Source organism: Pseudopodoces humilis, chromosome 3, assembly GCF_049639895.1.
Source record: "Pseudopodoces humilis isolate 2021_Gansu_Grassland_sample_001 chromosome 3, ASM4963989v1, whole genome shotgun sequence".
Classification (NCBI taxonomy): domain Eukaryota; kingdom Metazoa; phylum Chordata; class Aves; order Passeriformes; family Paridae; genus Pseudopodoces; species Pseudopodoces humilis.
In genome coordinates this window covers 53,931,423-53,952,736 of record NC_142202.1, presented here as the reverse complement: position 1 = coordinate 53,952,736, position 21,314 = coordinate 53,931,423, and the positions used below count along the sequence as shown (strand labels likewise).

The following is a 21,314-nucleotide window of genomic DNA, read 5'->3' as shown; positions in this document are numbered from 1 at the left end:
GATCCTTAAAGATATGTACAGAAGCAGCTACCCACTGCCTTTCATGTGAAAATAACTCCTACAGAAATTTGTGTTGCTCTGAAGGATTCTGCAGACTCATCATACAAGGGTCTGCATATAATACAGTTTCAGTAGTGGGTAGGTGTATTGAAAAGAAAGTATGGGTTTCGACAGGTTTAGTATGGGAATTGGATTTAGTATCCACATACTTTGATGGAGTTTTTTTAATCACCATTTAAACACTGCCAGTATATCATGTGAAAGAGTGCTGGGGATTGCAGGCAGAGTAAATAACTAAATCACTAAAGGTACATGCCACAGGCTTGCACTAGCATTCTTCTGTCACCAAAATTATCAACATACTTAACCAAAGGTCATGATCTGTGTTCTACCAGCAATGCCTGGGATGTGCTCATTTTAGTTTTAAAATGGGATCTTTCTCTTTTAAACCCTTGTTTTAAGGGTTAATATTTAATATTTATAGGTAAATTTAGGCTTCCAGCTGAACCTGCCCGTGTGAAACTGAAGTTTGTTTGTGTGTATACTAGCTTGCACACATCTGTCATTTTTAGCCGTTTACATTTATAAAGATGGAGAAGAGAAAAAGATCTTTCCTCTTGAGGAATTGCATTCTTCCCTCCAGTGCATTCTTCTAAAGTTAACATTTCATTTTAGAAGAAAATTGCACCCATTTTACAAAGCATGACAACCTGAAAGCTCACACAGTAAGAAACACTTCTTACCTTCTGTAAGCTGTGAAAAGTTTTCAGATTATACTGTCATTTTAGAGCTTGCTGCCACACTGCTGAAAAGCAGCATCATTTGAGATGTATAGTAGAAAAATGCAGAAAGAAAAATTCTTAACTGTTTCTCTTCTGCTCTGAATCTGACTTGAAAAAGTGAATCTTAACATATAAAAACTCTGAAACTCTAAAACTGGTAAATCTCAACTTTCCTGATCATGGCTCACCATAAAAGTGAGATAGAAACTATTTTGTTGCTTCATGTTAGAATATAGGCACATAGAAAATTTGCTTGGTAAAAGCTGGAATTTCCCACCTTCGTTTTTGTAGAGTTCTGGGGCATCTTAACTGTCAGATTAAAATTGATGCTGGTCAGCAGTAGAGTAACTTTGTAGTTACTGCAGAAGGTAGTAGGGTAGTTCCAGTTCATTCAGCTGTTCAAGCCTATCTGTGATTGTGTATCTGGCGCTCACCACAACATCAAATTAGTAGCAACATGACTTCCCTACTTTCCCCTTTCCACGCACCCAAAAAACCTTCCCAAACTTTGACAAAGTGTATTTGTTGCTAAGAGTTAAACTGATTCTCTTGAACACTCAGATACATAGCAAGTCATACTTTCAGTAAATTGGTTGCTATTACAGAATCAGTTTGTGCTTTCTTTGCATAATTTGCAGGATTCCTGTCAATGTACTTCCTGCCAGCCACTTAGTATTAATAAAACAAATTTAGCCCTGACTCTCACTTCAGTAGGAGTTGTAACGCAACTAAGTCTGGCTGAAGTAAATTCAGGCATGCACCTCATTTCTAAAAAAGGTAATCATATCTCCCTGTAGGAAGGATTGCTGTGAAGAAGTTACAGTGTCAGCAAGGCAGAAATCTTTAAAGGAGGCTGTTTATTTAATTAAAATGAATATCCATTCACTGGAAAGAACAGCAATGGCTCATGGAACTGCTAGGTCACCCCCCTTGGCTTCATGTTTCTTCTCTCCTGACTCTCTTCCAGTTTTGCCAAGTTGCAGCTGATAGCTGGAAGGAGATACAGAGTCTGTCATATTTTCCAGGCTTACATGCAAGATGAATGGTGGCAATGCTCTTGATGATTGGCAGTGGGGTTCTACTCTGCTGTATCCCTCTTTTATGGTGTTGAGGTCCAGGCCTCACCACTATGTGGGGACAAGGCCAAAGTTAGTGGTTCTGTAACATCTGTGAGGTACAGTGAGGATCTTTTTAGAGATGTTCAATTAGGAATGAGTTTCTGTTTACTTGACAATAGTCTGTCTTCAGTTCAACGTAAGGAAAAGGCAAAGGAGGGAAAGAGTGATTGACTAGATGAGTTTTAAGAAGTGTCTACTGCAATCAACAACAAAGTTTAGGCTTTCACTATACAGACATAAAGGATATGTTTCCTTTCACATACTTGGCTCCTTTCCCAAAGCTTTATGTCAGTCTTTCTCCCTTGTGTTTAATTCTGAACCACTCCCATCTTCTACTACTGAGCAAATCAGTTCACACTCTGCAAGTAGGAGGGTCTTCCTGCTGTAGCAGCAGCCCCTCTCTGCTGTCAGAGCTGAGGCAGCTTGGGTAGGGTCTGTGACAGGGTCTGTCCACACATGGCACAGAGCCCAGCTCACAGGGTTACATTGCACAGAAAAGATGGGGTGAGAATTTATAGCTTCTGTAGCAGCCTCAGTGCTTTCTGCTGTCTCTACATTAAAAAAAAAGAAAAGAAAAAAAGAGAATCAAACATAACATGAGCTTTCATTAGCTGTAATGCCCAAAGACCAGCAGGAAAGCAGGTTCACTCCCACCTTTTTGCCACAGAGATGGAATTCTGCTCTTGCCACCTCTTCTTCTTTTCCTGGTGGTGTCTCAGCTCTGATTGGTATCCATCCTTGGTTTTCCCCAGGTCATAATACACACTCCCTTTGCAAGGTAGGACAGCTGAGATGGATATCATCTGTACTCCATCAAGGGAGGAGAGTAGATGCTACTTACAAGCCACATTGGATCAGGCAGCTAATTGGCACTTCACAAAGAGTATTGCCACCTATCTCCTGGTACTGTAGGTGCTCTTGCTCATCTTGCTTTCTGGCCACAGTGGTGTGAAGTGGTAATAAAGTATAACCATTTGTGACTCTGAAGAGAGGACTACTTCTCCATATACTAGTTTGCCATGATTCACACTTCAGGCTATTTTTGTGCAATTCCTGCTCTGGAGGATCACTTTCAGGTTTTCTAGCTCATCTTTGAGGGTGAAGAGGAGAGGATTGGTTTGGTTTTAGGATTTTCTAAACTTGTGTGGGAAAAGCTTGTTTCTAATTTTACCAAAATAGTTGCTTGCAAAGCACTTTAAGATAAGTGGATGAGAAACACTCTGTGAGAGCTACCTCTTCTTAAGATGACATGAGGCAACATCAGAAACTTGCCTTCTGGGATCCAAAGTTCAGATCAATGAAAGAAATATGAAAATGGGGAGTTTGGGCCCTTTATTTATAAAGCTGACTTTTCTGTATATGGACAGAATGTACTGTTTGTGCCTGAACTAGTAGCCTTCATTCCTGACTGTTGTGTGATAGCTTTAGTTTGTTTGACATCTTCTCTTTTTCAATGTTGTGAGTTTCTTACTTTCTTTTCCCTTCCCCTCCCACCCTTCCCCCAACTCTTTCTTTTCTTCTTGCAATTTAGAAATCAAGTTCCTCTACCACAACTGGAGAGAAGATCACTAAAGTGTATGAGCTAGGAAATGAGCCAGAGCGCAAGATGTGGGTGGATCGGTACCTGACATTCATGGAGGAGAGGGGCACACCTGTGGCCAGTCTGCCAGCTGTGGGCAAGAAGCCCTTGGACCTGTTCAGGCTCTATGTCTGCGTCAAAGAGATTGGAGGTTTAGCACAGGTGAGAAAAGCTGGTTAAAAATGAACCTGCAAAAAGTCTATTCTTTCTTTCTACAGTATTCCTGCTGGACACATCATTAGGTTTTCAGCCCTGACAATATTGTTGAAGAAAATGGTTCCATGGTTTGATAGTTGTCTGGAGTTCATTTTGGGCTGCATAATGGCCCTAAAACTTTACAGTTTAAATCAAGATTGACCACTGCTGTAGACAGATGAAATTGTTGCTTTTTCAGGGGAATCTAGTAATGCTGCTGAGAGAAGAAAAGAGGATAAGGCCACTGGATCAAAATTATGAGTAAGAAGCAGATGACAGAGCTAAAAGGAAAAGGAAATTTTTAATTTCCTTTAATCACCTTTCCTATATAGAGATACAGCCTGTAGGACAATTCAGTTCATCTTTCCAGAGAAGCTGCAGACATACTCTTAAAACACAGTCCTTCATCCCAAATCTTTAAGTCTCTATATGGTATATGTGGTGTCTCTATATGGTATATTTGTTTCTTATACACGGACTGTGCTTTGTTTGGAAAATGCTTACAAGATATTTTGGGTTACCTTGCAAACATAATGATTCCAAGGAAAAGGTGAGTTACCTAAATGAGTTGAAGAAAAATGAAAGCAGGAAGAGCTGAGAATAAAAAAGTCACAGATGAGAAATAGAAGCCTTCATTTGCGTTCTCACCAGTTGAAGTTTTGCAAAGGGACGTTGGAAAAATATTCATGAATTCTATAAGGCTGTTCGCCAGAGAGCAAAATGAAATGTTTCACTGTTTAGCATCTAAAGGGAAAGCAGAAGAAAATGGTCAGTACTTGCAGTCTTAGATTTGGCATTCAAAGTCACCTGGCCTTGCCTGATGCTTGTACAAAGCATCCCTTGCAACTAGGGGATCACTGGCTAGACACCAGAAACTATTGTAAAGTGCAGAGATCCATGAGTTCTGTGTTTATGAGAACATTTGTTCAATACCTTGCAAAATGATGTCTTAAATACAGCTAACATGTAGATAAATACACATGTGTAATATTATATAAAATGTGATATTGAAACATACAATTCTATACTGATTACAAAATCTGCACTCAAAAATATGGCAAACAAATCAGATTCTCAAAAAGATAACTTATTTTCATAATCTATGTGGTTAGTTCAAGAAAGGAATGTCCAACATCAATTAGTACCCCTTTCAAAGCTATTTTTAACAGTGCACCTCACAGCATAGGATTTGACTACTGAATTAGTTCATTCGCCCTTCAAATCCAGGGATTTTAGCTATTCTTATTATTAAAGGAAGGGAGAGAAACCTAATGTAGTTCATTCTACCAATTGTTAAATGCTGTATATTGGTAAGAGATGTTATCCTGACATTTTTAGTGATCAGCTCATGCCCCTCAGCATCATACAGATTTGATTACTTTTAGCTCAGAAACTTTATTGCAGGTAAATCGTATCATGCAGCTGCTCTGCCTTGTACAGTATGATTGTGCCCACAGTATGACTGTTAGCATCAAAAATTGAGCAAGATGGGGGGCAGATGGGATATTCTAGAGAGTCATTCATGTTTGCTTATTATGGAAATTTATTTTATTTTGGGACATTCAGTGTTGATTTTCAGTGACAGACATTATGCATTGCCAAAGAATAGATGCTGTTCACTTAGACTGATTTTTGAAAAAGCTAAAGTTACAAATGTGTATGCTTCAGTACTAGTGAAAATTTACACTTAAAATGAGGGCTCCTGGTTTTTCTGGTGCACGCACATGAATGGTCACTATGTTTATCTGTTTAGAGCTACTCAGAGGTTCAGAGCTTTGCTTACTGAGTTTCATTTAAATGCCGTCCTAAAAAGCTGTTGCTCCAACTGCTGCACTCCACATCTCGTGACTCTTCCTGGAGAGTGTCAGTGGGTGGAGCTGTGCAGCAGTGGTGCATGTTCCCTGTCTGAGGAGTTGCTGTTGATGGGGTCCCAACATGAACAGACCAGCTGCTGGCAGTCTTCTTTTAAATGCCAATATACTGGGCATTTAGGCATGAACATTTCTGTTTGCATTATGCAATGTGTTCATTACGCACCACTTAGCTGTAAGCCAGTAGGCACAAAGAGCTGTGTAACTGGATTTCAAGCCTCAACAAGAGCAGTTTATGAAAATCTGGTCTCCTTTAACTCCTGGGTTCTTGCAGGATGCACCAGAGAAATAAAAACACGTGGCATAGCCATGCCAACCTGCTTGCTGTTAATGCCATCCTCAAAAGATATTTGCTGACTGGCAGCAGTTACAGTGTTATTAAACACTGAGAGAAACTTAAGAAAATGTTTTCTTTGCTGGCACACAGACAAAGGAATAGTATGGCTAATGATAATCTTTCTAGCTGTACAAGTTAAGATAGAGTCATTAAAATATCAGGCCTTAGGGCAAGTAGCAGACATCATGGAATCAGAATTACTACCCAGAAAACATGAGATTTCTCAGATGTTTAAAGCCAGTTTACTTTGGTGCTGACCCTGCTCCTTGGATCATACCTAGAAATTGCATAACTGGTTGAATGAATTTAAAGGCATCAGGTGTTACAGCAAAAGCAGTGGCTGCTACGAATGGTACAGATGAGTGAGTCAGTGGCATCACCCAGGATGACAAATGAACTTCGCTATTATTACAGTTCAGCTGTGTTTGAGGAACTCATGAGCAGAGTCTTTCAATATTCTCAGCCTTAAACTGCAAACAAGACTCACAGTGGAGTGGTGCGGTCAGCATTGTAATACAGAGTATTGCTGGACTAGCCATGAGTGTTTGAAGTCTGCCTTAATTAATTAAAGGGCCTGGCTTCACTCTGCCTCTCATCTAGCCAGAGGATCATTGATCTGTCCCTGCAAGATGCACTAAAGTGAAAGGAATTGACCCAGGAATTACAAGCTGAACTGTTTGACAGCTGGTGGCTATTTGGGAGAAAAATTTATTTTTCATATCAATGTTCAAACAAATTGCAGAATAACACTGTTATTGCTTTCTAAATTATATTTTAGAAGCTGCTTTTTAATTAGAATGGGGTGGGTGTGGGTGGGTGTCAAGGAGGGAATGAGCAGGAATTTGCTTAGAGATGGATTGCTAACTGAAGAGCACAGGCCCTGGAAGGGCGTAAGACATTTAAAGGATGCACCATGCAGAAGACTCCACAAGCAGAGCTTTTTATGTAGCTATCAGCAGGTTCCTTAATGGCTTTATAACTGTAAATGCTGTCTGTGCATTACTGCGTGTGGGAGTAATGAGCATTAGTTAAAAGAGGAAAATAAAAAAAAGTAAACCAAGACATTAAGTGCTTTTTCTTTTTTTTTCCTTTTTTGTTTCCTGACTTAAACAAAGCGCTTTGCTGCAAACTAATGATTCTGCCGTTTACTTTGCTAGGTTAATAAAAACAAGAAGTGGCGTGAGCTGGCAACCACCTTGAACGTTGGCACTTCGAGCAGCGCAGCCAGCTCCCTGAAAAAACAATACATTCAGTACCTGTTTGCCTTTGAGTGCAAGATTGAGCGAGGGGAGGAGCCCCCTCCAGAAGTCTTCAGCACAGGAGATACCAAGAAACAACCTAAGATTCAGCCGCCATCTCCTGGTAAGCCAAATAAACTGCAGCCTCTTACACAGTCATTTTTTGAATGCAAGGCATACTAGGTAGTTGCACCCTGTATGTTTATAAGCGTGTCTTGATAATGCTGGAAAAACAAGGATAAACCTGTTGCTGGCATCTTGTTCTCAAACTTGGAGCCAGCTCCTGAGTCAAATCAGAGTGAAATCTTCAGGGCCACCACAGTTGTGTGTCTGGTTTGTCCCTGCTCACTCCAGCTTACGAAGACGTGTGTGCCAGTGTACCCTTAACATTGGAGACATGGGTGTAATAAAAAGAACAGAGTTTTGCACAGATGTTAAGACAGGAGCAGGCATTTGTCTAAAGGTCAGGCTCTGGTACCTGCCTGCCCTTTCCTTGCTGTGACAGAAGCTGCTTTTCAACACAACTGTTGATCAGCCATGCTTCCGTTGGAGCAGGATGGCAGATGCTGGACTGATCAGCATGTCTCAGATGGTTGCTCTGATGCAGCTCATGTTGAATGTGTGGCAGATGGAAAGCTGAGGGTACGGTGTATCCCCACTGCCAGACACCCTAGTTTGCAGGCACGCTCTCTGCTCTTTTGTTGCTAATCCTGTGTATCAGGTAAGTCATTAGAATCACTGTTTTTATCTTCTCATCTGAAAAATTGGAGCTGGCATTGCTTTATTTTGGCTGTTCCTTCTCCCATTTATGGTGTGGTGCTTGAAACCACTGTTTTCTTTCTAAATTCATGTCACTTAAGATTCTCAAGATTTGATAGTCACAGTTGATACTGAATGCAGGACTATTTTTAAGTAGAAACATTTTAAGTACATAGTAAGAGTCATAGTATTAGTCTAGATGTTGCCTTCTGGACTACCCATGGAAGAGTAAAAAAATCCTTAAACTATTTTGGATTATTTCTTTTGTTATTAGTTTTTCTGACCAACAAAGTAATTTGACAAAATTTGCAAACTACTGCCACAGTTACTATTAGGCAGACCACCGTCACTTACTGCCAAAAGAATATATAATTTCTGGGATGTTTACAGCAGTTTCCTGCGGTAGAACACAGTTTTAGGAAAATGTCAATTAACCTAATTTCTGTTAGTGCAGTTCACTGGCTGAAAATGGGAAGTGGAGAGTCAGAGACCCAGCAAGCCCTGCAGACAGTTTGCAATTGCATGACTTCAGTACCCTATCATGGACACTGGAAAATTGCAAAGACCTTTATAGTCATATAATAAAGTTCTGGCCTTTCCAAGATTATCTCTTACAATAATGCTTTCTCAGTATAGAAAAAGATAACAGTGATAAGGCTTAAATCTTTCTCAGACTGTTTCATTCAGTGTAAGGATTTGAGGGAGTGTCTAGTTAAAATCCTCCTAAGCACATCTCTGTGTAATAACTTAAATATTTCCTCCACCTTGTTAAAACCTAGGGTTATCAGGTACCCCAGTGGTGATTGTTTAATTGAAAGGACTTGCAATTCAATTTTAGAAAATAGAGAAAAACACTCAGTACTAGAAGTAAAGCCCATAGTCCAAATGTTTATCTGTCTGAAATAAGCACCAAGTATCCTGAATGTGCAGAGCTGCAAAAAATAATATATATGCCCGTCATCTCCTGAGAAGACTGGTAAAGGAAGCTGAAATAGATAGTTAGGCTTGCTAAGGACAGTGAAGAAGAAATTAATCTGTCTCTAAAAATGAAAGAGTATTACTTGTTCTCTCCTCCCTTACCTCCTCTCTCCAGTACTCTCTCAGTAGTTGATTTGGGGATGATCACCATCAATCAGCTAAATTTTGAGATGAAGAATTGCTATTTAAATATGTAAACATGAAACAGAGGAATGGAAATGTCAGCTGTACCACTTTACAGGGTCCTTTTGCATCACGATGCTACAAATGAAAATGGCAAAGTCCAAGTTTAAATTTATCATAACATTCAAGCAAGCTGTCTTTGAGAAGAACTGAAACTATTTTTCTAAAATAAAAGCACAGCAGGACATAAAGACTAGAAATGGGGGAAGCAAGCAAGGATCTCAAGGTTTGTTTTGTTGGAGAGAAAAGAGCTCGTGTCACTGAATGGGACTGCACTTCTGTACAGAGAAAGGCTTTCCCAGTGTGTATCAGCTTTAGTACATGAAATCCCGCTGAGGTATAGATGCCTCAGAGAGTACAAGCCTGTTCTCTTTAATAGTCAGCTTTTTTCTTGTTCCTTTTCCTTTAGTATATACCAACATTAACATTTTAGCTGCACAAAAGAGGCAGAGTTGTAGACATACTTTAGATAATCTGTCACTCTTTGGCATTCAGAGGAAACAGGAGCCCAATACAACAAGAAACAGTAGCCTCCAAAGGTCCTTGCTTTAACCATTAGCCTCTCTTGTGCAGTTAGCTCAGTGTAGGCAGAGCCACTTAGAAGCGAAATCCATTTGCAGAGAACTAGTTACAGTATTAGGGCTGAAGTTAATCTGATGGAAAAGCAGAAGGACTTGGCTCAGAGAGGAGAGTGTTGTATTTTGTCCAGTTCTAACAAGCTGGTGCTATGAAACAGGTCTTGAGATCTTAAAAGTCAGCTGAACTTCATACAACTTTGAAAATAAAATATTTCAATTACTCATAAGAATACATCAGGACTAGCAGCCTTTACAGTACAGAGAAGGATTCAGTTCCAATGTCATCATAGTTCCCAGGTGGGTGGTTATGCAAGGTGGGAGCAGGCTGAAGTGCAGCTTAGAGCAAATCCGTTCTTGCAGATATCTCACATCCAAGGGGTGGTTATGTGACTGCCTCACAGATGACCTTTAGAACACAGGCATAGAGGAGTGCTAGGAAACACAGTGTGACAGCCATGGCGAGGAGATTCATATGGAAGAGCACGGTCAAGAAAAGGATGTGATGTGTAAGTCAAATTTATGGGACTGTGAGACAGTGGTCTGGGGTCACGTGTCCATTTGTTTGCAGCACTATATTCAGGATTCTTCTGTCACTTCTGGTTTTTAGAATATCACTATTAAGGTAAATGGTACATAAAGGATTGAATAATTTAGTGTTGTGTACAGTGAAATTCATGATAGTGTCAGCAATTATAAGTTGAAAAAAGGAGTGAGAGTAGAGCAGCCAAGTGGTTCTGGTTGGCCTTAATCAGCAGAGATTTGCACAGTAGCCAAGGTGTTAGGGTTAGGTGTTAATTTCAATAGTTCTTACTTCATAGCACTGTCAGAGCCTCTTCTGCTCTTTCATAAAGCTCCTGGGGTGGGGTGGGGTGGGGGCCTGAATGTGTTAGTGTGCCTTGCACTGCTCTGAGGCTGTGCAAGTTGGTGACGCATTTGTGGTTGGCTGAGGCCTTTGTGTCAGCCTGAATCTGCCTGGGTCAGGTAATACCATCAGCAGCGAAGGACAGCAGCAAATGCCTGATGACAGAATGACTACTGGCGGATCCATGGTGGCCTTCTGTCCTTATCACTGGGTCTGTGCCAAGGTCCATGTCAACTGCTGATGACTTTAGCTGCGTAAAAACTCCCTTAGAGAGAGAGGCATTGTAGGTCTTCCTCCTTTCCAGGAGTGGGCACAAAGACAAAATGCTTTTCCTGTCGTGTGTTTGATAGTTTTGACCAAAATGCTCACAAATAATGTGGGAAGTTCTAAACTGAGAAGAATTCTAGGCACCATTACTGTAAGCACTAACAGATGCTGGAGAAAAAATTCTAAAGGAGCATCAGCATGAAGAAGTTGTCTTCCTTTGCTGTACTCTGGCACTCTCTTAGTTGCAGTGTGCAGTTATGTGTGCACAACTCTCAAAATAACAGGCTCAGAATTTATCCTGTGTTGAATGAACAGGATGGCCAAAGTGGTCCAGCTGAGGATGCTTGTGAGTAACAGCAGCTGGCCCTGATGTCAACAGAGATTTCATTAAAGCAAACCTGGGAAAACCATACGCTTGTGCTGGACAGAGGGAGCGAGAAGGTGCCAGGAGTGTGTTGCCTGTGTTTCCTTGGCAGCAGAGAAACGAGACTTGGGGAGGGGGCTGGCGGGGGGGACACGACGCGGCACCGCAGGACACAGCCATTCAGTGAGTGCGCCTGTAACCAAACCCATCCGTCTCTGCTGGCGGGTGGCTGACTGAAGTGCTATTATTAGCAGGCAGGTGATGTCATGGAGCGTGTCATGAGGCCAGCCAGGGAATCCCCACTGAAGATGGATGGGCCAGGGGCTGGGAGGGGTGACTGGGGGGACAGGCGGAGGTGCCCCTGTGGCTACATCCACGCCTGCCCAGGGGGCCCTGCAGCAGCCAGCAGCCCCCAGTCCAGCCTAACTGGGGCACTGGGTTCGTGCTGTGTAAATTATCTTCCCAGCGTGATGGCTGGCTGTTCGCTCTGAAGTATGTGAATGTACTTAACCTTCAGTAACCTTTCCATTGTTTACTTTAGAGTATACATTTGTAGCTTCTGGCAAAAGGTAGGGATATCCTAGAGAGCATGTCAGGCCTCACATTAATGGAGTTTCAAGAGGTTTCATTCTTCTTTCCTTTTCTTTTTTTTTTTTTTTTTTTTTTTAAGGGAAAAAAATTGCTGGGAAGAGGAAGGTTTTATTTCTTTTTTTAGCTGCATATTTCTTCTCTGGTAAATAAAGAGTCTCTCCTGAAAGCACTACTTACTGCTATGCAAGCTTTGCAAGGCAAAAGGCATGCCAGTACTATAATTCCATGCTACAGAGAATAATGTGTGCTATCATGTGTTATTAACACATACTTCCACAGCAAACTGTGGAAGACCTCACCTTCTCACTGACCAAGATGTCAATTGTATTTAAGTTATGATGTATTTTGTATTGTGAAAAGCATATTCTTACAAATCTGTTATGATACTTGAAAGACAATTATTGCTTAGATGTGGATGTGAGACGAGGAATTCAGTAGCTATGAACCCACCACAAATACGTTTTTCCTGGGCATCCCCAAGATAGCTGCAGAATCATGTCAGTGGGGATTACTTTTTCTAAAAGAACATTATTGTTTGTCTTCCTTCTTAGAGCTTGGTTTAATACTGAAGCTTATGAAGCACTCTAAAAGGTACTCTTTCAGAATGTCCACAATCAAAATTAAACATCTAACATAATAAAATCCCTGCAAAAACAGATGTAAAAATTTCAGAGTGCAGCCCAGCAAATGTAAAATTTAAGGTGAAATAGGAAATACAGGCTCTTCTTGGTAGATGGAGTCCTAATCCAGAGACTGAAGAACTTGCAGTTCTTATTCTGTAGAAGTGTCCCTAACCCAATGGAGGTCAGGGGCAAAGTGTATTAACAAAGCAGTACCAGAAACTTTGCACTTCTCATGACAGCTTTTTCCTTCCATTTTTTCAGTTGTATATAAGCAGTCATTTAGAAAGAGGCTTGAGGAAAAATAACCAACCTTTTAACTACACTCTGAAGATAGAAATTGGACTTGTAGCTTCTCAATTTGGTATCTTCTTTTTTCTTTTAAACCTTTCTTTATATAAGATTATATAAAACACACTGTTATGAATAATTTTGTATTCCTGTAAATACTGAAAAATCTTTTACTTTTTTCCTTTAGGTTTGCTAGGGATATGAATTAAGCTCTTGCTCAGGTAGGATAGGGAAAAGCTTAATTGCTTCTTAATAGCCCACCATAAGAGAAATATGCAGGGTTAGGCAATATCCGAATTTACAGTAAGTATATGGGTACACTAATATGCTTATTTACATGTTTCTAATACAGCAAGATGGTATGTGACAGTCTGTGGCATAACTCAGAAATGCTTTCAAGCTTTTTATAAGAATCTAGAATTGTGTTTAAAGCTCAAGGCCAGAAGAATGATCTTGACCAGCTTGGGGGTCATATATACAAAGAGCTCATTTTATGTGAATATGATGGGTTTTTTTGTTTTATTGTAGCACTAAAGCCTTCAGCTAACAGTAGACTATAATGTAACTAACATTAGTGGTTGCAAATGTTCTTGTTCCTGTATTAATGCAATCAGAGAGCTTTTCCTAAACTTTTTTTTGAACCTCATTACTATGTAAGCATAATTCAAAAATGCCTCAGAAAGCTGAGGACAAGAACAATGTGGTCCACACAGTGTGGATTTTACATATGCACTTGCTTCTGAGACTGATTTCCAGATAGGGGAACATGTGTTACAGATATAAATGAATCACATATAAAAAAGGTGTTCTTCAGTTAAAAACAAGTTCTGCCTGTCAGGATGATGAGTGTTCTAGGATTCTGAGCCAATTATAAACTACTCTCTTTCATATACAGAAGAAAAACCCATACTGCTTGTTCCAATTTTCCCTCTAACAGTAATTTATAAAGTTTTGTTAATTGGTTGTTGAATGTAGATAGGCAGGCACAATAAAACACATGACAGTTCATAAAAAAAGAATGACCTCTCAAGCCAAATCCATGTCCTACTCAGTGTGTTAGATTTGTGAAGTTTTTCTGTTGGTAATTTTTTTCCCAGTTCCATCTAAAGACTTGAATCCTGCAAGTTCTCTTTCCATAGAATTTCTGCTGCAAGACCTGTCAGATCCAAGGCTTAGATGTTGTTACTAATCCTCACTTACCACCTTCTAAATCATAAAACTACTGTGTAGAGCTTTGGGCTCATAGCATGTTTCTGTTCAGTAGTCACATGAAAATAGTAGCTTTGGTGTGTACTCTGGAAGACTGGTCTGGATGTATTTTAGTGCTATCTTTACCATTACCAATATCTGATGTATTCATTTACATGTCTTTATTGCTGCTCAGTCACATCAGAACACAGCAGTAAAATGCTCTTCTACGTTTCCTATACCAAGAATATCAAGCTATTTACCTCCATTAAGGAGGACACTAGTGCAGATACCCTATTGCTTTCTGAACAAAGAAGTTTTTGCAGATTAAACAGATATTTTGCAGAATTGACCTGGTTTTGTTACATGTGCTTTACCATCACTGACCCTAACTAACATTTTGTTGAGATGTCCATTTCTGTTTTTACAGTTCTTTTAGGAGTTATCTGTAGCCTCCTGTTCAAATTCTACTTTCAGTTATTGTTTTCTTCTGATCCCAGATTGCCTTTTGCATTTCTTAAATACCATCTTTTGCCATGCTATCTCAAAGATGCCACAGGATTGCAGTGTGTCGCTAATCATTTGCTATGTTTCACCATGGAAATGTCTGCCTTTTAGTGCTAAATAAAACCATGAATTTATATTAATATAGCAGCTTAAATTTATGATGAAAAGCTTCTGGCTGAAATATTTCTTATAAACGCATGTGTTGTAATAGTGATTATATGAAGAAGCTATGCCAAAGAACAACCTTCATTTACTCTGTTGTAAACTACAGGCAATTAACTTTGTATCTCTGACCTCTGATTTAAATGATCCTTCATCTGGATGATTTCTATCCATGTTGCTTCAGGCAGCAGATTAAATTCATGATTCTAGGAAAGATGATGGCTATTACTACACAGCATATCCTGATCTCAGAGGATTTTGGGGAAGTTACAAAATACTGAGATGGATTGAGGTATACACAGGCTTCTGGAGGAAAGAACTATTTTTTTTTCCTTGATGATTATTATTTCCACAGGAATTTGGCTGCTACCTTTTCATAATTACTTTTTTTTTTTTTCCAGCTAATTCTGGTTCCCTGCAAGGCCCACAGACACCGCAGTCCACTGGTAGTAATTCCATGACAGAAGTGCCAGGCGATTTGAAGCCCCCAACACCAGCATCCACACCTCATGGACAGATGACACCTATGCAGGGTGGCAGGTATGAAAAGGGCTTTGCTTCGTTTTTGATTGCTGTAGTTCTACAGCAGTTTAATCTGGTCTTTCCTAGCTGCTTAGGCACTTGTAGGATTTTGTGGTAAATCAGTCAGAGTCTGAAAAGTGGCAGAAAATTATTTATTTTATAGGAGGAGGAGAGAGAGGGAAAGGGGGGAAGGAGTAGAGGTCCATTAGCTTTCTAAACACCAGAGAAGGATCAGACAAGCACCAATGCAAAGAGGTTCATGTGAATATGTCAGTAGTGGGGAGGAAGGTGGAATCCAACAGCACCAACGTAGAACCACAACCTTTCTTTCCTTGCTCATCCTGTACGCCTCTGGTCAACAGATTTCAGTCATGCTCAGGAAGGAGAAATATGTGGTTTAAAAGTGGCATCTGAATTCAAATTGTGAAAAGCATATACAGTAACAGTGGTTGAGATAGCAGAGAGTTCAACTGGATGGACCAAGAGATCCCTTTCGGTTCTGTGCTCTGGAAGTCTCACAGACTGGCTTAACCTGAAGTGAAGCTGTCTCGCCATTCATTAAGGAGTCTTAGTCCACTGAAGTCCAGCAAAACAGTTCTTTATGACTTCAGCAGGAACTGAAGCTTTGAACTGTGTACAGAGCCACTCCAAACTTAATTTACTTAGGTTCTTTTTTTCTCCATCTGTAATGCTGCAGAAAGGATAGCAAGAACAGTTTTTAATCATCTTCAATTCAGATTGAGTTTTCTAGGTAAAAAAGAACAAAACATCTTAGTGAAATTTCAGGAAGCGTTGGATTTTTATATGAGTAATACAATACACAAACAATAGAACTAGATGAAAAATCCTGATCTCTAATGTAAGTAGACAAAGAAGCTTGGAGGAAAAGTAGGTATATTCTTTTTAATGATTGTCCATTGTGAAAGTCTTTTGCATCTTCCTCATATGTATCCTACACTGATCACTGCCACAGCATGGTGAGCTAGTTGTATTGTAGTCTAGGCTGTTTTCACAGTTGTTACAAATACAGGATGATGTTAATGTTTCTTTTTTCTTAATCTGCCAGGAACAGCGCAGTCAGTGTGCATGATCCCTTTTCTGATGTAAGTGATTCAGCGTTCCCAAAGCGAAACTCCATGACGCCAAATGCACCATACCAGCAGGGAATAAACATGCCAGATATGATGGGAAGGATGCCATATGAGCCGAATAAAGATCCTTTCGGTGGAATGAGAAAAGGTATTTCCTTTGTAGGAGCTTAAGTGTTCTTCCCTGTGTTGTAGGTAATCAAGATGTTGTAGTCAGAATGAGCTTTTTCACTTTGATGATTTTGCCATTAGTATCCCTGTAGCAAAAAGAGAGGTGCAGTACTGTTGAGTTTCTGGTCTGGTCATATTTTCCCTGCTCAGAGTCATGCCTGTTATTTTGGAATTAACAGAATCCTAAAACACTAATAAGAATACCTTTGGGGAAATGGCATAATTCATAGGGTTAGATTTGATATTTCTTCAGGCTGGTTAGCTACTCTGCAAATCAGGTGCTGGACTTCTCTGTGAAGAATGTGATTTAGAATGTGAAGTGATGAAGCAACATGCCTGGTTGTAGCAGGACAGATCTGGGAATTCACTGTGTGAAACTGAGCAAGCCTCCTAATGCTCTCTGTCTCAGTTTACATGTCTTTCAGAATAGTAAAGCTAAATTTATTCTTACTTGGGCAGTCCCTGACAAAAGGTGATAAACACACTCAAAGTTTGTTTTTTTTTTAAGAAAGCAAAATTTAAAATTAGTGTCAAAACTGTCTCTGGTCCTTTTGGGTACTTAACCTACAGCTGGCTTTGTGGATATTGTAAAATTATCTTAAAATGAATCAATCTCGCATGCATCGGATACAGGAAAGTAGGAGGAAAGAACACAGGCAAGGCTCACAATGGCTGTAAAGAGAAGAGCAGGTGGAGGAGATGAAGTGTAAACTAAAACAGAGCAAAAGGGAGATACGGCAAGAGGAGGCCCTGAAACTGAGGAAAGAAAGACGTGATGAAGTGGGGAGATGCTTTAAACGAGATAGTTAATCAGGTGTGATTTTTTTCTTAGAGCCTTTCCTTTAAATCCTTTTGCCTGGACTGTGGACAGTAAGATTTAACACAGCTGAAGAGAGGGAAAACTCTCTGCTTTAGATTCACTTTAGATTTTATATCCATATGAGATTACGTGGGTGTATTGTACTTTGTCATACATTTCACTTCATCCTGTTGAAACAGAAATAACTCTGTTCAGTATCTACTATGAGGGACTAAAGGCTAGAATCTCTTCTATTTGCTAGGTGATTTATATCTGATAATAGTGCCTTTTCTTGGACCCATAGAATATGCCCGTCCTGCTTGAGAAGCTACATTAGGATACAGTATCCTTTCCATAACAGCATTATTGTATATGTGTGTATGAGGGTTTTATGGGGGGAAGTGAAAGCTTGATTCTGACAGCTTTGTAGTTCAAACTAGCAGATTTGCTTTCATCTGTTTTGTAGGGCTTATGTTTGTGTTCATTTTTAGCATTGTTTTCGGTGAAAAGAACAAGAGTAAGTTCATCTTCAGCTGTGAAGACCAGAGGGAAGCAGCTGCCTGGTGCCTGATAGCTCAGTTCCATAGGAGGAAATTCCTTTCCTCACTTGCAGCTCCTTTATGTTATACCCATCATCTTGGTAGTGGTGGTGCTTCATGTGTTCCCATTAGACCCCAGAGAGCTTGTTAGACACCTGCTGATTCTCCTTGGCAGTGTTAGGGATCTGAACATTCTGCTAAAATTCTTCATTTAAAAGAAAGTGATCATCAAACATGCAGATTAATAAATTTAATTTCACTGACTGTTGCAGTGCCTGGAAGCAATGAGCCTTTCATGACCCCTGGACAAATGCCTAACAGTGGAATACAAGATATGTATAACCAGAGTCCATCTGGAGCAATGTCCAACATGAGCATGAGCCAGCGACAGCAGTTCTCTTATGGAAGTGGCTATGACAGGAGGTGAGTCAATCTTCAGGAAAAAGCAAAGCCCATTAGTGAAAATGACCTCTCTCTTCCCTTTTCATTTTCCCATTCCATCTCACAGAGAACATAGCAGCCTACATTTCCTACAGCATCTTACTAAATCACTGGGAGTCAAACCACTGGTAATGACTGAGTCTAGCTGTTCACAGAAATTAATAAGGAGGAATTTTTACACCTTAGAAGTCACTCAGGCTGCAGCACATCAGCTCATGGGTGTCTGACAGCTGCCTGCAGCTGGGCAGGGCCGTGAAGACATAAAGTAGCACTTGAGCTGGTCTCCTAGCTGTGTTTCACCTAAACAATTGCTGGTTGGCTTTTAATGAAGAACAAAATGCGCAGTCTAAATGTGTCTGATTTGTGGTCTGTGAGTGAATTGGCTTTGGAGAGTCTGGAGTCTGTTGTCAGAGCTGTAGCAGCATCAGTCTTGCAGTGTGTCCAACAGCATTCTCGTAAGTTTGTCCTTCAGTGAAGTACATGAAATAAATTTGGTCCTCTTTTGTTTATATGGGGAAAGGTTTTGGGGAAAAAAAAAGTGGTAAAATCACTGTAGTCTAAGCATTGGTAGAGCAAGCAGAATGTTTTGGGAATGTTTGTATTATATGAAGTATTCTGGCAGATTTTGCTGCTCTGGCCATATTCCTGCTTTTACTTTCATTAGGCTGTGTACTTAGCTTCTCTTTTTGTTTCCTGGTGGTAGACAGAGTGGTGCAGTGTGGGTCGTTAAAGTGTAAGGGCAGGGTAGTTTTCAGTCAGTAGTTTTAAGTAGTGGATGTGTCAAGTAAAGCAAATCTAATCAAGCTGTTCAATAGGTCACATTGCTGGGGAGTTGGTGAGAGTAAGGGCTCCAGTGGAAGGTGTTAAGAGAATGTTTCCTTTAAGGGATGTGATTTATTTTATTTTGTTGACAATTTTGGAAAAGAAGTACTTTTTACAGAATGAGGTTTCCTTTGTAATTTTTTAGGTTGGATCATGGGCTGGGTCCTGAAGGCAGTATGGTACCACCTGGTCAAAGCAACATGGTGCCTTCAAACAGTGACCCAAGCATGTACTCTCCTAATTGTTATTCTGGCCAGCAAGGGTGAACACTGAAACCAGCTAACAAGTGCTAGAAGCCTCTGTGAGAGCACATAGGCAGAGCATGTGGCCTCTTGGTGTGTTACTTCTGTTTTGCTTTCTTGTTAAGGCTTTTGCCATTGGTTCAGTTTCTTGCAGGGAATCAGGTGCTTGTGAGAGTCAGTTGACTTTCTGTAGTAGTAAAATCAGAGATGTTAGAAAAGGAGTGTACATCCTGCCTTGTCTATCTGCTACTCAGCACAGGACTAGAACATCGTTTACAGTCCCAAGTTCTCCAGAGCAGCATTAAATTATACCATTCTGAAGGTTCCACAATTTCACCTGGCTTGTGGTTATCCTGTGGCTAACAAACTGAACATTTAGAAAGTCTTCCCTTATGAATAACATATGTGTACCTTTGCTTAACTTTATCTTAGTGCATGTACTCTTGGACAACTACAGACAACTCCCCTCATTTACATTATTCTTTTAACTGGCATTGGATAATTTCTCTCCATCCATGTCATAATTTTAGGAGATACTGAATTGCTATTTCTTTCTCTCTGGTCATCTCTTTTTAAAAAAATTAGTTCTCTATGCTTTTGGAAAAATGAGGTTCCATTAGTTCTTTTAACATGTCAGGTTCCCCAGTTCTCTGTTTCTGTGACTCTCCCTGATACATTACTTCCATAATTATCCTCTAATTGTTGGTGTGTTCTCACTGGTAGTGTACAGAGAGGAATTACTGACATATTAGCCTGCAATACAGTGTTATTTATCAAACTTAATGCTTTCCAAGTACTTGATTTCAGCAACCTAAATTTCATTCAGGTGTGCTAAAAATATTGCACTGTTGTGCTCCTCAGAGGTCTTAAAGGCCACAGGTAAGTTTTCAAGAGTAACACAACTCTGTCTCTCACTGTGTATGCTTCATTATGTAGCTTTAATTAAAAATTACACGAACATTAGTGTTACCGCTGAAGATGAATAGATCACGTGGACACGGGTTGAGGTGTGGTGAAAAGAAGAAGGAGTTTATTTTTCCTCCCAGGATTTATAGGCTCCTGACCACGGCCAGGGATTGGATGATCAGGATAACACTTTCTCACTGCACTGACCATGAGAGATGTCCATCACAAGACGTGTAACAGAAAGAATGTACACATATCTATGTTTACAGTTACTGTCCTGGGAAAGTCTTTAGAAAACTATGTTAGCAAGCTCAGAAGCTGAGTTTTCAGGGCGACACATTAGCAAAATTATGAGTGCTGTTTTTACTCACTTCAAATTGATCTATTCCTGAATAATCAAGAAAGTAGCTTGCTCTTAGACTGGCATTCTAAAACACAAGAATTTTTACCTGCAACCTTTGAGCTGTACACCAGATACTTCCCCACCAAGGATGGACTCCCCATGTCTGCAGCTGCCTTTCTTACCAATTTGCTGACCATACCCTCTTCTCATTCCTGACTGCTCCTTCTAAATCTCTCTGTTGTATCTTCACTGCTCCTCCTTTCTTCTATCTACTTTATCTCCTTACTTCCACTACCAGCTCCAGCAGAGCTTACTACCTCAGGCTCAGGACCATACCAGACTGTACCTTAACCTTGTTTCCAGATGGCAAATACCTTCAAGATGCAAGATTTTCAGAGGACTTTACTTTTCCTGGTGGTTTGAAAACTCCAGCAGCTCTAAGTGTTGATTTGAATGCTTTATTTTAGGCATGAACCATATGGGCAGCAGTATCCAGGACAAGGACCTCCCTCAGGACAGCCACCATATGGAGGACATCAACCTGGAATGTATCCACAGCAGCAGGTAGTAGAGGAGAAAATGGCTATGTTCATAACATTTGTTTAAAAAAATTCACCCCAGGATTCTGTATACATTGAAAAATTTGTTTATGCAGTGTATGTCTTCTGGCACAGAGGAGCACTGTAGTTCTGGTCAAAGTCACAGCCTGTATGGATAAGCAATGTATGTGCAGCTGTAGGAAAATGTGTTCATTACACTGGAAGAATGTAAATTCTAACAGATGTTCTGTGGCTTTGGATGTGCATCGAGTGATTGTCCCAAGTTAATAACCAGCAGACTGGGAAAGTATAAAGCATAGACAAGTGAAGTGACTAATAGAAATGAAGTAACAAGTGAAGGAACAAATAGAAAAGTTGCTTGAATAGCAGGTTCAAGGGCTTTAACTTAATGTCATGCAGCCAAGTGAACCC

At 40.2% G+C, this 21,314-nt stretch overlaps 1 protein-coding gene across 4 annotated transcripts in view; it reads left to right on the top strand.

The window, feature by feature from the left end:
* The window catches only part of ARID1B (AT-rich interaction domain 1B), a 326,152-nt gene that overhangs the window by 295,112 nt on the left and 9,726 nt on the right, over positions 1–21,314 (top strand). For all 4 annotated transcript variants that reach the window (XM_088052482.1, XM_088052481.1, XM_088052484.1 and 1 more), the window contains 6 exons: positions 3,432–3,641; positions 7,040–7,244; positions 14,872–15,010; positions 16,059–16,231; positions 17,862–18,012; positions 20,811–20,907. In XM_088052482.1, coding sequence (XP_087908608.1) covers positions 3,432–3,641; positions 7,040–7,244; positions 14,872–15,010; positions 16,059–16,231; positions 17,862–18,012; positions 20,811–20,907 — 975 coding nt within the window. The remainder of the gene's footprint in view (positions 1–3,431; positions 3,642–7,039; positions 7,245–14,871; positions 15,011–16,058; positions 16,232–17,861; positions 18,013–20,810; positions 20,908–21,314) is intronic.